The sequence below is a fragment of the Hyperolius riggenbachi genome, chromosome 4, assembly GCF_040937935.1.
Source record: "Hyperolius riggenbachi isolate aHypRig1 chromosome 4, aHypRig1.pri, whole genome shotgun sequence".
NCBI lineage: Eukaryota > Metazoa > Chordata > Amphibia > Anura > Hyperoliidae > Hyperolius > Hyperolius riggenbachi.
Window position 1 is genome coordinate 328944263 of NC_090649.1, and position 17869 is coordinate 328962131.

Sequence of the window (17869 nt, forward strand, 5' to 3'; positions counted from 1 at the left end):
CTCCTCCATCATATTCCCGTGACCGGTAGCATTCTGCACTTGCGCAATAACTAAAAATTGCTACTGCACATGGGCAAAGCACCCCTGACCACAGGAGCATGATCGAGGAGGTGTGAGGCTAAGTAACAGAGCAGCGTGGAATGGAGGTGAGGGCAGCAGGAGGACTTTAGGAGGCTAGAAGAATCCCCAGGAAAGTAACTAGCCTAATTTTTCTTCAGTTAAGTATCCCTTTAAGAGATTCCACTACAACAAGACCCTAGTCTGTCAATTTAATGGTGTGGGGAGGGGGGGGAGGGTGCGCGCGATTTCCCACCTAGTAGCACTCAGCATAACCTTTCCCACCCGGCTGCTTTTTCATACCACCCGGCTGGAAAAAAATTCTGGGGAGAACACTGCATTGCATCTGGCAAGATGTTGAAAAACTCACTTGGATGATTTTATTGCCCAGTTCTTTACATCCTATATCCTATTCTCCTTTTTATGCTGCTGGGAAGCAATGCTTCCTGTCAGTCATGAGCATTATCTTAGAACCTAGGTTCTCAATGTGTGGTATGCATACCCCAGGGGGTACTTTTAATGCAGCCAGCAGGTACTCAGGCTTAAAAAAGTTAATTAAAGCGGACCCAAACCAAACATTTTTTTAATTCAAAATATTTAGTCGCACAACTCTGACACATACAAAATAAATAAACACTCCTTGATTATACCAGGCATGGGGCTGCTTACAAGCAGTAAGAGACCTGGCAAACATGTTACCGTAGTTCTTCCAGCTGTGTTTACCAGCTTGCTATGCCTGTTAGCAATCAAACACAAACAACAAACACAGAACACTTATATCGCGCTTTTCTCCTGGCAGACTCAAAGCGCCTGAGCTGCAGCCACTAGGACGCGCTCTATAGGCAATAGCAGTGTTATGGAGACTGGCCCAAGGTCTCCTACTGAATAGGTGCTGGCTTACTGAACAGGCAGAGCAGAGATTCGAACCCTGGTCTCCTGTGTCAGAGGTGGAGCCCTTAACCATTACACCTTCCAGCCAAGCTATGGAAGGGCACCTTGCAAGTGAAAGCTGGTTAAGCGGTCTGAATGCCTTTAATGTTTTATTTAGTCCTAAACTTTTGTCATAAATATTTGTAAGATTTTATATACAGGACTATTCAAGCAACTGTATATCCAGTAACATTTTTACTTTTATACTGAAATTATCATTATTATAATAATTCAAACTAACATTCTATGTTCTCTTTTCTAGAAAGCAAAGCTGAGCTTACTAACGTGATTATAGCCAAAAAGGAACATACAACCAGTGGATCTGAGGAAGCTGAATGTTGAGCTATGCTTCTGTAAATAAAACAAAACACTACAGTGATATCATGAAAGTACAACAGCATCAGCATACAAGTTACATATATGTTCCCCCAGTATATATGTCTGAACAAAACCTGAAGTATTTCTCTAAAGAACACTCTTGAGTTGCACAATTACTGAAACAGAATGTTCAATTTAATGATTTATCTTCAGTTCTGACAATATTTCCTATGTATTGCTGTGTAATAAAGTCTTAATAAGCTGACCTTGTCATTTTATTCCCTTTAAGAACCAATCAAATGACTAACTATTTTAGTTTAATGATATTTTGACCATTTTCTATGTTTTGTTTGTATCTAGGTTATTAATGTACATAATAAATTGATATTAAATTGAAATGTGAGTTTGACTCTTCTGTTATATGTGGTAGACATTATTCTTGCTTAACATTTATTTTCATTGGTGGTGCTAATTATTCTGCCACATTAGTGAAATCCAGGGCTACTTCAAAATACACAACCTAAATATGGTGGTGCTGTATGGCGTGTCACCCCTTTAAAATTTCTATGATACCTAGATAACACTAGGTAACACTTAAAAAAAAATTGGTAAGACGAATTTAATTAATTGAATGTATCCATTATACATGTTTGTTTGTTTTTTTAAGTAAAAATGTCCAAAATTACATATTGGACCCGATCCAATTTACTATTTCCTACAGGACAATTTTTCCTTTCTATTTTTAATAACTTTTCAGCAGTCTGCAATGAAAAAAGTTCGAAATGGTAGGTGAAAAAGTACTGTCGAAATTAATTTGAGTATTTTCTTGCTTGCTGGTGGCTTAAAGAGACTCTGAAGTCTCTAAAAAATCCTCATTTTATAACAAAATCCTGATTAACATATTAGCCCTACCTAAATCGCCGCATTCCCGCCACTGTAAATCCACCCAAACTTCCTGGGGAGCGATCCGGGCAGCACTTCCGTGTGAGGCAGAGCTATGAGCCGCAGCTCTGCCTCTCAGCGCATCTGTCAGCCCAGATCGCCGCCTCTCCCCCGCCCCTCTCAGTCTTCCTTCACTGAGAGGGGCGGGGGAGAGGCGAAGATCCGCCGCTTATAGACGGGAATGGAGGCAGAGCTGCAGCTCATAGCTCTGCCTTCAACACGCAGCAAAATCCACGACCAAGAAAGTTGTGAATTTTGCAGGGGAGGGAGCGTGAGTTTGGGGGGGATTTAGCTAGTGTACAGCGGCGGGGATGCAGCGGTTTAGGTAGGGCTATGATGTTCATCAGGATTTTGTCATAAAAAAAGGATTTTTAAGAGACTTCAGTGTCTCTTTAAAAGGCATTTCATTGATAAGATGTGAAACTATCACCCAGGAGAAAACTTAGTAGAAAAAGTGTATTAGATTGGGCCTATATAATGTGTAACAAAAGAAAAAACAAAAAAAATTACTGGTTGGTGGTAACATTCAAATTTACAAGGTTAATTGTATTTATCACTAAACATAAAGCATTTACAAAACACAATAATAACCTTTTTAAAAATGCGCACACAACATGTTTAACCATAAATGTCCACCACCTCACTATAACATGTAGCACAATACATGATGACATAAGTATAAAGAGGAGGCTATACTGAATGGATATCCCAAATAGGTCTGTGTCCAGTTATTGTAAACCAAGGGCCATATCTGCATTCTTGAGATTTCTAGGGGGCCAAACTAGCAAAATTAACCACAATTTTTGCTGATTGCCTCTTGTTCCTGCAAAATGAACCATACTTACCAGCATGCCTCCTCCCTCATGCCAGAACACCGATCCTCCAATGCTCACTGACTCATTAAAGTCCAGAATGATGCAGTAGCGTGCATATAAATACACCAGCTGTATCTAAACAATTAAATGAATGCTGGGCTGGACTTAGGTTTCCAAACTCGATTTTGATACCCAGATTCATTATGTCCTCCCCCATTTCATTCCAGTTCCCCTTCAGACAAATTTTGTTATGTTTACCTATTATTTTTATTAAAATACCTATTCACACTAAACAATACATACACGAACACAATTTTGTGCATGTGTTCCTAATGCATGGCATTGGCATCAGGGTGCATTATAGAGCAGAAATCAGCCGACAGGGGCGTTGCTAGGATCCTAAGAGATCTGGGGCACCAAGGGAGAGCGAATGTGCGGCGCGCTTAGCGCTCCGTGGCAAAAAATGGGAGTGGCCATGCAGTGGGAAAGTGGGCATGGTCATAGCTGGGGTCAAATGTACACGAACCTAGCAGTGGTGTAACTTAAATACCATAAATACATAGCATTCCCTCACCTGTTTTTGCCTTATCCTCGGCTGGCCTGGGTACTGTGCTTGGTTGGCGGTTATGCTGTGCTGGGTTTGCAGTGATTCTATGATTCTGGGCTGCCTGGCATGATGCTTTGCTGCCTGGCAATGATCCTATGCTGGCCTGGCTGCTGGTGATGCTGTGCTGGCATGGCTGGCATTGATGCTTAGGCCTGGCTGCTGGTGATACTGTGCTAGCCTGGCCCGCAGTTATGCTGCGGTGATGCTGGGCTCAGGGCTGGCTGGCATGCTGTGCGGGGATCCACAATTGCCCACCAGCAGCAGGGTCGGATTTGTACATTTAACCACCCAAGGACCACTATCACCAGCAACCCCCCTAACAACAGAGTTATCGGACATGAGAAAGGGGGGAGGTTAGGGATACGGATAGATCAGGGTTAGGGAGAGAAATGGTGCCCATACATGGTACAATTTTTTCACCTTTTTTGATTAGATTTTGTTATAATATATAATTGAATATAAAGCTTTTTCCAAGATGCTTGATCAGATTTGTATTTTTTTTTTTTTTTAAAAAGGGAAAATCATATGTTTTTTCTCGATCGACAAAACTTTTTTGACTTTTCAACTCAATCGTTTTGATTGAATAAACAGGAAAATCGAACATTTTTATTGTACTTCGTTTAGGCATCATTAGCGTTTAGAATTATGGAAAGGGGATAAAATTAAGTCTCTGGTTAGAGTTACTGATCACAAGATTAGGATGATTAAATTGATTAAAGGAAACCAAAGTTGGTATAAAGAAAATGTTTTATACATACCTGGGGCTTCCTCCATCCCCATACTCACGGATCGCTCCCATGCCGCATCTCTGATACCGGGTCCCGTCACTTCAGCCAGTCGGGGCCAGTCCATGGAGGAGAAGTGCGCCCTCTACGTATCTCCAGCGGCTGCTGGAGAGATATGCAAAGAGCACACTTCTCTTACACCAGACTGGCTCCCATTGATGGAAATGATGGGACCCGGTATCAGACCTGCAGGAAGACTGAGGACGGCGGCATGGGAGCAATCCGTGAGTATGGGGATGGAGGAACCCCCAGGTATGTATAAAATGTTTTCTCTATACCAGCACTGGTACACTTTAAAGACAGTGACATGACTATGTACTATAAAGTGCTGCAGAAGATAATCAGTGCTATATAAATACATAATAATATGGTAGGATATTAGACTAGGACTATGGTAGGATTAGAGTGTGAGCTCCTCTGTGGACAGCCAGTGACATGACTATGTACTCTGTAAAGTGCTGCAGATGATGTCAGTGCTATATAAATACTTAATAATAATATGGTAGGATATTAGACTATGACTAGAAAGGGAGAAAAAAGGAGAAGCAGAAAGGAGTAAGATGACAGCCTGAGTTTACCAATAGTCCCCGCCATTGTGAGAGGGCTCAGGTTCTCCATGGTCACCATGGAGAGCAGCAGCAGAGCGCTATACATTACCTGCTCCTGGCTGCAGGACAGGGCCTCTTAATACCTCCTCAGTGTAGCTCATCACCGCAGCATGCCGCCAATCACCATGGGGCACACGATAACATGCATCCCCATGGTGATTAGCGCACAGCGTGGCAATGAGTAACACTAAAGAGGAGAGAAGAGAACCTGTCCTGCAGCCAGAAGCAGGTAAGGTATAGCGCTCTGCTGCTGCTCTTCATGGTGATCATGAAGAACCTGGGCCCTCTCAAAATGTCAGGGGGCTATTGTTACACCCATGCTGCCTAAATGGGGACAGAATGAAATGTGGCCTCCTGTAATTTTTTTTTATGGGCATTGGAAGCTACTTGTGGGGATTTTTGCTGGTGGGCCTGGAGAACTGTAGATAAGCCCCTGGACTCTAGAGGGTGAATGGGAATGAGTGAAAGATAGGTGAGGAAAGAGAGGAAAAGAGAGTGCAATGTGGGGGTGGGAGGTAGGAAAACAGAGGGGGGGGGGACAAGATGGAGGGTGATAGCAATACATAGTGGGAGGGGGGGGGGCACAAAATGAAGAGGGAAGGAAACCAGAGAGAGGGGGCATAAGATGGAGGGGAAGAACAAAGCGGGGAAAGAGAGAGCACAAGTGGTAAGGGGAGAGGAGAAAGTAAAAGCACAAGAATGACAGTTTTTGCTTTACCAGGTTTCCCACCTTCCACACGGGACTCACACAGGACAGTATTCACAACATGTTGCCTATCTCCTGGGGCACATGCTTCTCTCTCTCTGTTCTTTGCATCCCGTGCTCTGTGTTACTGTCTCGAGCAGGGGGGCGGGCTGCTGCACCTCACATTCTCTCCCCTTGCCAGGTCACTCAGAGTTCATCATCAGGCAGGGGGAGATGATATGACAGCCGGGCAGCAGCATCTCAGCTCCAGCTATGGAGCTACACACTGACAAGGAGCCTCACATGACAGCAGAGGCATTCCTCCCCCATTGGCTGCTCGGCCCCATGTGACCCAGGCAGGGCTGGAAAGCATCCGCCTTCTTCATGCCGCAGCTACAGTAACAGCGGGGACGCTGCTGGCTCCGAACATCCGGGGTACCGCCAGCGGGCACACAGGACAGCCATACTCCGGGCACTCCTGACAAGATACCGGGCCAGTGCCCCCTATCCTACCCCCTAGCGAAGCGCATGTCTGCCGATCGCAACACTATAGAACTCGATGGAATATCGTGTGTGCTGTGCAATACAATGTTCCCTGCCGGGATGCATCACAATACACAGTTGTACTGTCTATGGTAACATTAATGTCTATGGACGGTCATGTTAGCATGTGGATTGAACACATTAGGCCTGATCCAATTCACTCTTCTCTTAAATTTTCTCCTGGGTAATCGTTTTTATATTCTGTTTAAAATAACTTTTCAGCTCTCTGCAATTGAAAAAGTACTAAAAAAGTAGGTGACAAAGTACTGTCAGAATTATTATTTTCGTGCTTGCTGATGGCTTAAAAGGCAAATTATTGGTAAGGTGTGAAATATCACCTAGGAGAAAAAGTAAATTGGATCAAGCCCAGTGCGTGGTGTGACATAACTGACAGCACTGCAACATAGTGTAAATGGGTCCTAACGCACAGCTATTATTGGGATCTGGGGGTGCAGCACTGTTTAGTGTAAAACAAACACACACACACACTTAAACATACACACACATACCTGCTTCCATGCTGTCACTCTTCTTTTGAAATCACTCAGTACTTCTTGTTCTTTCTTTCTAGGCTTGTACCTGACTGCCTTTGTATAACATGTTGCAGCAAGCTGGGACCTATCCTCTGCCCCATCAACATGCTGCCACACTGTGTGAGGGAGGGTGGGGCTATACTGGAAGGGGCTGGGGCCACTGTGAGGGAGGGAGTGGGGCTACCTTGGGTGGCTGTAGGGCTGCATGCCAATTATACAGAACATCGGGTGCCACTAAAAAAGGCTCAGCAGGCCTCAAATATCTGGGCACCACTGACCTAGGAGAAAACTTAGGAGAAAATGTGAATTGGATCAGGACCTAGCATCTTGCGAATTTGTATTAACTTTAAGTTTGCATAAATTATCTTGTATCCTGGAGAGTGACCATGTGAAGCATCTGAGGGATTCATAAGTGGGGAGTGTTCCTTACATGCTTGCTCAGTAGCTGATTGTTCAGCAGTCCTGGTTTGTGACTACCACCCGTATATGCCATTCCCCCCTCCCAAATAATACACTATTGTGGGATCTTTGTGTCCCTATAGGTTGATTTGGATCTTTTGGATTTTCTCTCAGTAAAAAAAGTGTAAATGTACTGTAAATAAAGGGAGAATGCAATAACTTGCAACGCATGTAAATTGCATACTTACTAACAACACAGACAAGAAATCAAAACTTAAAAAATTTAATTTTTATTGTTTAATGAAAAGTATATGCTTAATTTGAATTTAATGCCATCAACACATTTAAAAAAACATTACAAACAGTATAACAAAAGACTGGAAAAGTTACATTGGGCTAAAAAAAAAGATGGGGCATATCAGAAAAAAAATAGGTTAATTGACATCAGGTCAGTTAACATAATTAAGTATGAAAAAACAATCTCAAGAGCCTAATTCTCTTGGAAGTAAAGATGAGGTGGGATGTGCCACTCTTTGAAACAATGTGCCAGGCAATTAGCAAATAGTACAGCATTAAAGGAAAATATTACTCAATGTACATTGCAAACCCTTTCATAACCAACTGTACATGATATCATTAAAAGATACAGACAATTTCAGAACAATTTTAATATGTAAGGGACTAGGCCGAAAGGCAGTATTGGATGACCATGTTCTGTGGGCCCTTGGTGGTAGTGCATTAAAACAGCCATGATTCTGGATTTACTGCAAGGGTGCAGGAACACTTCCAAAAACCATTGCCTGGGAAAAGAGATGAGTATACGGATTTCGCACAATTCTGACTTTTGCATCATAATTTTGCTATTTCAAGTTAAATATCAGAATTCATTATTCACTAGATTTCAACAGCTGTATGCCAAAATTTACATGAAATTACATTTGTGTAATGCACAATTTTTTTTTACACCAGTAATGACACATGTCTACCTTGCATGCTCAAGGGACATGAAAGCAAAAAATGTGAAATCCAAAGTGAAATTATAACCTACTGTGAATATATTTTCGCACATTCACACTAACCATATTTACCATTATGGCCAGTGTGAAAATTTATTCCCAACAAATTACAATTTCGCAGTGCAAGCTTGGAATACACAGAATTTGAAATTCTGTCCAACATTTTGGAATTTTGATTGGATTTGAGATTTGGCAATTCCGACTATCTCTATCTGTGAACATAGTTTTTTACAGCATCCACAATTAAAAGAAAAATCTATAAATCTCTTCCATGTAAAGAAGAAACCTTCTCTGGGCTCAAGTACATTTAAGAGCAGCATCAAAATCATCTTTTATTGCCTGAGTTAGTATACACGTGGCAGTTGCTAGTGGGGATACATTTTTGCAGAATTCTGACATTCAAGTTTCCAGTTGGAAATCCGCATTTCTGAAGTGAAATATGAAAATCAGACATTTGTGACTTTCTTTATTCCCAAATACTTTGCATTGAAGTCTGTGTCGGTAACTTTCTCTGTTAATTGCAAATATGATAATTTCATCAAGTGTTGTACAGGGCAACAAATGTTTTAAAAAGAGCTTGATAGGCAGTTTTTCTGATTGGTCCAATTTTAAATCGGCATTCTGTATAATTTACATGAAATCTGAACGCAAGGAGAAATTTGCATCTCATTGATTATTCCTACTCACAAACCCAAAGCAAAATTTAAAAGAGACCTAAGCTCATCTCACAGTTAGCCATTTGATTAGCACAACACCGTAAAAAACAAAACAGTTGGTCCACATATACACAGGCATGTGGGTAAGCCCTTCTACCACTGGCAAGACCAATCTTATAAAGGTTTCCCTACATTAATGATGGATGCAAGCACATTCTACATATACAATGAGCATACGCAAGATTTTACACATGTTTGATAGGATAAAGAGCCTGAGAGCAGACTTAAAGGACTTACGAGGCGAAATGTGCAAAAAAAGTTAATCACGTAGCGTGGATCGGGGGGGTTGGCCCTAGAGCTGCGCAGCCGCACTCGCGGCTATGCGGACTGCGCAGCCGCTGCCAGTGCAAGCGGCCATCTTAGGAGAGGCGAGAGAGCCCGACCCGGGCCTTGGGGTCGACAGCCGGCCCGGGGGGCTAATGAGCGGGGGGACCCGGCGGATCGGCACGGAGGGCGTCCTCCGTGCCTTAAAAGATGAGGCAAGTGATTAACTTTTTTTGCGCATTTCGCCTCGTAAGTCCTTTAAGGTGGGTACACACGTCAGATAAAAGTCTTTGGAAAATGAAAGATCACAGACCAATTTTACCCCCTTTCATGTAGTATGAGAGCCATACTCTGCACAGTCTATTCTATGGAGCTTAATCAGATAAAATCAGCCCCATCAGATAAAAATCTTTGCAAGATCCAGCACACAAAGATGCTGTACACATGCAACAGATCATTATCTGCAAAAGATCAGTTCCTGCAAAAGATCCGTTCCTGCAAAATGCATTCAAAGTCTATGATATCTGCAGATCTCATACACACCTTGTTTAACGGACCATCATCTGCAGATCAGACAATTATCTGCAGATCTGAAGATCCAACCTGGTGGATCTGATCTGCAGATAATTGTCCGCTAACCTCCTTGACGTTCTGATTCTTTCCAAATTTTAGGGTCTAAAAGAGGTGCAATTTTTTTTTACTCTTTCAGACGCTAAAACCTGAAAAAAATCATTCTGGCAGGGAGATGTGCAACAGAATAAAAAATGTACCTTCCTGGGCTCCAGCACTGCAATTTGCACTTTCACCACAAGATGGCGCTAATATACATAATATACAAACGAACTTCTCTATATTTCTCTAATATAGAGAAGTTCGTTTTACATATTAGCCCCACCCCCAATGACGTCACGCTGGCACCACCGCTCTGCTGCTCTGCTTGGCTGCCGGGTCCCCGGAAGAATAGCGGGGACATGGGGGATCCCGGCGGCCAGGGAAAGACCCCACACTGCCGGGGAGAGAGGCTGGAGTCCCGCTGCGCAGCGCGATCGCGCGCGGGACTCCAAAACCTAAGGTAAAGCTCTGCAATGCCTACCCCGACCTGAGCTCGGGATCACCGCTAATAGCTTCTTTTTTCTACCCCGAGCTCAGGTCGGGAAAACCGGCAAGGAGGTTAAACAAGTTGTGTATGAGATCTGCAGATATCATAGACTTTGAATGCATTTTGCAGGAACGGATCTTTTGCAGGAACTGATCTTTTGCAGATATTGATCTGTTGCATGTGTACAGTATCTTTGTGTGCAGGATCTTGCAAAGATTGATCTGATGGGGAGTTCAGCTCCATAGAATAGACTGTGTAGAGTATGGCTCTCATACTACATGGAAGGGGGTAAAATTGGTCTGTGAACTTTCATTTTCCAAAGACTTTTATCTGACATGTGTACCCACCTTTAGGTGAGGGCACCCCACATAGCTCTCGGCCCCAAAACATATAGGGTGTAGTCAGTCATCTGCCACCAGCAGAATCAGCAACTGTCCAATTGAGCGACTATCATTCTTTTCTGTGTACTCACAAACCTGGGATGCTAGTCCAGCAATCACACTAAAGCTCTTGTGAAAAAAATAAGTCTTCACTCAATAGGTATGTGGATCAAGGTTGCTCTCCAACAAAAAAGGTCCAGGGTAAAAGCTAAACTGACTACTTCTAAAACAGTCCTTGCTACACTGTTTTCAATCTGTTGGAGGTACGGCTCCCGCGATTGTTACCGCCGCTAATCGTTAGCCGGGAGATCAATGAATGGGAACAGAGTTCTAAGTCCCCTTATGAATGACTGCCATCATCTAAGAGATGGTGCAGCCGTTCATAAAAGCAGATACTTACACATCCACGCATTACTTCCTCTATGCGTAGTAGAACTACGCGTACAGAAGTTATGTGCGAGGACATCCGAAACCATTTTATTTTATTTAAATAAAGAGACCTATTTTTACTTTTTAAATTGAACCCTTATCTCCAACACCCCAATAGTTGCCCCCCCCCCCCAAAAAAAAACACAACTATAAATAGTTACCTTAGGGAATGAAATGTTTTAATATGTATGTCAAGAGGGTATATTACTGTTACTTTATAAATAATGGGCTTGTAGTTAGGGATGGACACAAAACTGAAAAAATGCACCTTTATTTCCAAATAAAATATTGGCGCCATACATCGTACTAGGGAAATAGTTTAAATGTTGCAGTAACTGGGACAAATAAGCAAATAAAATGTAATTTTTAAGAGCGGCGATTGGAACGCAGGGAGGGGAGTTGTATACAGCGCTTCCTGCTCACTCTGCATCTGAGAGGGGAGCACGTAGGTCGGCCCGTGAGAGGAAGGGAGGGAGAGGTTGGGCTGCCCTCCCCGTGACTCCGGCTCCCCCCTTCATTATGGGGTGCAGCTACCTATCTAACCTATACTGTGGGACACCTACCTCATCTAACCTATACTGGGGGCAGCTACCTATCTAACCTATACTGGGGGGCAGCAACCTAATCTAACCTATACTGGGGGGCAGCTACCTATCTAACCTATACTGGGGGGCAGCTACCTAATCTAACTTATACTGGGGGGCAGCTACCTAATCTAACCTATACTGGGGGGCACCTATCTAATCTAGCCTATACTGGGGGGTAGCTACCTAATCTAACCTATACTGGGGGGCACCTACCTAATCTAACCTATACTGGGGGCACCTACCAATCTAACCTATACTGGGGGCACCTACCAATCTAACCTATACTGGGGGGCACCAACCTAATCTAACCTATACTGGGGGGCACCTACCTAATCTAACCTATACTGGGGGGCACCTACCTAATCTAGCCTATACTGGGGGCAGCTACCTAATCTAACCTATACTGGGGGGCAGCTACCTAATCTAACCTATACTGAGGGGCACCTACCTATCTAACCTATATTGGGGGCAGCTAGCTATCTAATTTATACTGGGGGGCACCTACCTATCTAACCTATACTGGGGGCACTTATCTAACCTGTATTGGGGCACCTACCTACCTAGCTAGCTAGCCTATACAGGTGGCAGCTATACTGGCTACCTATATTGGAGGCACCTACCGAACTAACCTATGCTGGGGGCAACTATTCTGGCTACCTATATTAGAGGCACCCACCTAGCTAACCTGTACTGGGGCACCTACCTATCTAACTTATACCGGGGGCGCCTGCCTATCTAACCTTTACTGGGGGCAACTATACTGGCTACCTATGCTCGAGGCACCTACCTGGCTAACCTATACCAGGGGCAACTATACTGCTATATTGGCTCACCTACGCCTGGCTACCTATACTGGGGTACCTATTCTTGGCTACCTATACTGGGGGGACCTATACTAAGTGCAACTAGACCTGGCTAACCTATACTGCGGGCACCCATACCTTGCTCTGGGTGGGAGGGGGGGAGGCGCAATTTTTACACCCTCGCCCTGTGTGCATTTTAGCCTAGAAACTGCACTGCAAGGAACCATTCTGATTCTGGAATGTCACCCAAGTTGAAAAGAATCATCCTGATCAGCGAATATTTCGTGTCTGTATGTAGCTTTACTCCATGATGGATAGCAAATAAAGGCGATACTATTCTGTTTTGGTAGTCAGAGCACCGGATATCTAAGAATTGCCTTTATGGATATTTTTTAAATTATGCATGCAAACGTAAGACACTTGAAGAATTAAATCTATTTAATACTTTTAAACGATACATACAGTAAAATTATCAATTCAGGATACAAACCAGATCACATCATATAAAGCAAACATACATTGTTGTATGTGAAATATTTTTTTTGCTGGCATTAGTGGCATTGGTGTCAGAGAATAATATAATGTTCATGAAGAAGTTTTTGTCAAATGGAGTTTTGCTAGGGAGTATTCTCCAATCCTTGAGAAGTAAGTGATCAGCTCTGTGAAGCTTTCCTTCTTGAGAAACTGGGGCCCATGTTTCAGTGCCAGATAGGTACCACAAGATGCCAAAGCAATGGCCGATACAGCGAGCCCTGCATTCACAACCTGTACAAAATATATACACTTTTAATTGCAATCTATTAGTTGTACTTCTTTAAATCAGCAACTGCATTGAGAACTTGACCAACTATAATTCATAACGTCCCCTTAGGAGCATGCTCTAAACTCATCATTTAGTTTAAAATACATTAAAATACCATATATGGTCAACAGTATGTGGAAACTAATGAGTAGATTATTTTGGCTTCATCAATTACTTTTCTTAAGCAAAAAAATCAAGCGTATAGCACTTTGAACAAATATTTGCAATATAGTTTGTTGTACTGTCAAAGAACTGTGGCATGCAGTAGCATCATGAGATCTGTTACCACACTCTACAGCAGTGTTTCTCAATATTTTCTTGATATGTACCCCTTTTAAAACCCTGGACTCACCAAGTACCCCCTAGCATGGTAAACAATATCACACGTACCCCTTGACAAATATATATTTAATCGTAGTACATTATAATTGGTTCTAAACAATTTCCAAGCATTTACTATTGCTTTTAATTAGCTAAAACACTAATTTGGTGTAGTTTAAATAAGATTTATCATTTTCTAAAACTCTAAATTTGTTATTTTTGGTTAAGTATATCAAGCCTGAGTACCCCCTGGAACCATCATAAGTACCCCCTGGGGTACGCGTACCACACGTTGAGAACCTATGCTCTACAGCAGACGTGTGTATGGAGTCGTGGCAGTAGCAGAGGAAGTTATACTACAGTGTGGCTAAATGCCTGGTTGGGTTTAGCTGCCTCTAGACACTGACAGTGCTTTAAAAACATTTGTAAAAATGTCAGTATGAACTGGTGGCTACTAGGCAGCAAAGTAGTCAGTTGCCCGCTACGGGTAGTGGCCCATCATCCCTTGCAGAATGCTCTGGTGAAGACCTATAGTCACTGATTCCACACCTCGGGAGAGCCCATGGCTACCACTCGTGACAACATAAATAGAACCTGCTTCTTGCTTTATTATTATTATTACTGTAACACATTTAGAAGCAGCAACAGTTCAAGCACAAAGAAGTAGGCCAAACACGCTCACAGTAGAAGACCTCTGAGCGCTGAAGCATTTTGCACACAGAAATTATCAGGTTAGTGCTTTTTCCTGTTATGTAGGTAGACTGAAGATTAATCTTAAAACAGAATCTCAGGAGTTGCTTGGTTTTCACAAAATACAAATCTTTACATTACTCAGTACAGTGGATCATAAACATCAAGTTGCTTTACTTTTTGTTTAACCACTATACGACCGTTCCACGCAAATTGGCGTAGACCCGGCGGGAGCTTCAGGACTGCCTAACGCCAATTGGCATGCAGTCCTGGGGGCGGAGTTTGCAGGGGATCACGCTCGCCGATGCGCGCGCATTCCTGCTTGAATAATGGAGCTCGCTCTGCCATCAGTCGCCCAGCGGCGATCACCGCTAGGAGAGTGTTAGATGGCGAAACCGCTGTCTTTTTACTCCGTACAGCGTTGCAATCTAAGGCAGGGCTGTAATGGGGACAGCCGTGTGACATGGCTGTCCCCCCGGTAGGCTTGGAGGTGATCCGCTGTCATAGGCTGAAGCCTATGACAGCCGATCACAGTGATTGGCTGACAGGGGGAAGGAGAGAGGGGGGTATGTAAAATAAATAAAAAAATAGGCAATTTTATTTAAAAAATAATAAAATAAATATTGACAAAAAAAGTAAACATTGGTGGAGCGATCAGACCCCACCAACAGAAAGCTCTGTTGGTGGTGAGAAGGGGGGGGGGGGGGTAATCACTTGTGTGCTGACATGTGCAGCCCTGCAGTGAGGCCTTAAAGCTGCAGTGGCCTATTTATTGAAAAATGGCCTGGTCTTTAGGGGGGGGGGGGTTAACATTAACATTTAACATCCTCAAGTGGTTAAGTGTCCCATAGACTGTATATTGTTACTACTGTAGATATTTAAAGTGGTATTAAAGTCACTAAACTAAAATTGAAGTACCTACTCTTAAGGTGGCTATACACTTATAGATTTGCAGCAGATTCGACCATCAAATAGATTTCTGTCAGATGCCTGTCAAGTCGAATCTGATGTGTGCCACACACTAGGAACAGATTTCCAATAAATTTCATAATGAAATCTATTGAAAAATCGATCTAAATGCATTATTGCACCATTAAATCCAATGCAACTCTATGGGCAATCGATCTGTTCCTGGCAGCAGATCGACCTAGATTTTCCATCCTGTCCGATAGATCAAATCAATCGGAATCGATCGAAATCAGCTGCAAATCAATCGATTTGCTGATTTGAAAGAATCGATCACTGAAATCAACCAGTGTATGGGCCCCTTTAGGTACATAAAAAATATTTGAAGACATATTCTGTGTGTAAAACATTTACTTTCAAAGCAGAGAGCATTACAAGTTTGTACTGGTCTGCTAATCGGCAAATGTAATAATTGCCAGCCAGTATAAGCTCTCTGCCTGGTCTCTTCACTCTTCTCCCCATTCTCCTCTGCAGAATAGACACATTGCTGTGGCAATTGACGTGTCACTTTAGCAGAGGAGGGGGAACACAGTGAAGAGACTAGGCTGAGAATTTATCCTGGTTGCCAATTATTACATTTGCCAGTTAGCAGAGCATTACAAACTTGTACTGCTCTCTGCATTGAATTTAAACATTTTTATTGAAATTGCCGCGGCCGTGATTTCAATCGCGAAAATAGAGAAAACTAAAAGGCATAGGGCGACGATTTAGGTGTCGCCGGAAAGAGGAGAAAGACAGCTTTAAAATGATATCCCTCTTTCCATAGTTACTTGTATTACACATGGCGATTTTTTCCTAAAGTCAAAACAAAAGTTTGCTTTCCTAAAACAGAAAGAATTTGCGATAATTCAGGTTGGAGTGAGCTCGAGATGTCTCCCAGGCACCACTGCTGAATATATGCAAATTAACCATTGTACCCTTAGAAGCTAAACACACCTCCAGAACCGCTGGAATGCAATGATGTGTCAGCTTGTTAATATGTACAGAGCCATAATAATCCAACATGCATACAGACTGTTTCGGATTGTTTGATCCTCATCAGTGCATGGCATGGATTAATTTGGCTCTATGGAGTAGGGCTTGTAAATCCGAGAGGCACAGACTAACCAGCAAGCTCATGGTGACCCAGAACTCATTGGGGTGTGTAAGGGACTACAATGGTCCTAAAAGCCCCCTTACTAAGATGTTAATAAAAACAAAAGTTTGCTTTCCTAAAACAGAAAGAATTTGCGATAATTCAGGTTGGAGTGAGCTCGAGATGTCTCCCAGGCACCACTGCTGAATATATGCAAATTAACCATTGTACCCTTAGAAGCTAAACACACCTCCAGAACCGCTGGAATGCAATGATGTGTCAGCTTGTTAATATGTACAGAGCCATAATAATCCAACATGCATACAGACTGTTTCGGATTGTTTGATCCTCATCAGTGCATGGCATGGATTAATTTGGCTCTATGGAGTAGGGCTTGTAAATCCGAGAGGCACAGACTAACCAGCAAGCTCATGGTGACCCAGAACTCATTGGGGTGTGTAAGGGACTACAATGGTCCTAAAAGCCCCCTTACTAAGATGTTAATAAAAACAAAAGTTTGCTTTCCTAAAACAGAAAGAATTTGCGATAATTCAGGTTGGAGTGAGCTCGAGATGTCTCCCAGGCACCACTGCTGAATATATGCAAATTAACCATTGTACCCTTAGAAGCTAAACACACCTCCAGAACCGCTGGAATGCAATGATGTGTCAGCTTGTTAATATGTACAGAGCCATAATAATCCAACATGCATACAGACTGTTTCGGATTGTTTGATCCTCATCAGTGCATGGCATGGATTAATTTGGCTCTATGGAGTAGGGCTTGTAAATCCGAGAGGCACAGACTAACCAGCAAGCTCATGGTGACCCAGAACTCATTGGGGTGTGTAAGGGACTACAATGGTCCTAAAAGCCCCCTTACTAAGATGTTAATAAAAACAAAAGTTTGCTTTCCTAAAACAGAAAGAATTTGCGATAATTCAGGTTGGAGTGAGCTCGAGATGTCTCCCAGGCACCACTGCTGAATATATAATATATATATAATATATATTCTGCTGAATGGAGCTGCTGACACTGGGGAAAGTGTCGTCCTGTGTAATACAAGTAACTATGGAAAGAGGGATATCATTTTAAAGCTGTCTTTCTCCTCTTTCCGGCGACACCTAAATCGTCGCCCTATGCCTTTTAGTTTTCTCTATTTTCGCGATTGAAATCACGGCCGCGGCAATTTCAATCGCGAAAATAGCGAAAACTAAAAGGCGTAGGGCGGCGGTTTATATATCATTGGAAAGAGAGCTTTAAAATGATATGCATCTTTCCATAGTTTCTGCACTGCTCGGAGTCCCTTTAACCTCTGGCTATTTTCTTTTCCATTACATACTCATTTTTAGTCTCTTATATTTGTGACAGGTGTATTTTTAACAATGTTTAGCTGTATCAGGAGCATCTGTGACCTAGTTATATGCTGCCATTAATGATGCAGTCCTAAGCACGGAATCTGTACTCATGGAAACGAAACAGGTAAATAGATACATCAGA

The 17869-nt window shown here is 42.7% G+C and overlaps 2 protein-coding genes across 2 annotated transcripts in view; one reads left to right on the forward strand and one right to left on the reverse strand.

The window, feature by feature from the left end:
* FMN2 (formin 2) overlaps positions 1–1630 on the forward strand; it is a 123213-nt gene extending 121583 nt beyond the window's left edge. Inside the window, exon 18 of the mRNA XM_068231779.1 lies at positions 1250–1630. Coding sequence (XP_068087880.1) covers positions 1250–1276 — 27 coding nt within the window. The 3' untranslated portion in view covers positions 1277–1630. The remainder of the gene's footprint in view (positions 1–1249) is intronic.
* Positions 1631–12936: 11306 nt separating this feature from the next.
* Positions 12937–17869, reverse strand: part of KMO (kynurenine 3-monooxygenase) — a 106084-nt gene continuing 101151 nt past the window's right edge. The window contains exon 15 of the mRNA XM_068231781.1: positions 12937–13281. Within this exon, the coding sequence (XP_068087882.1) occupies positions 13102–13281 (180 nt within the window). The 3' untranslated portion in view covers positions 12937–13101. The remainder of the gene's footprint in view (positions 13282–17869) is intronic.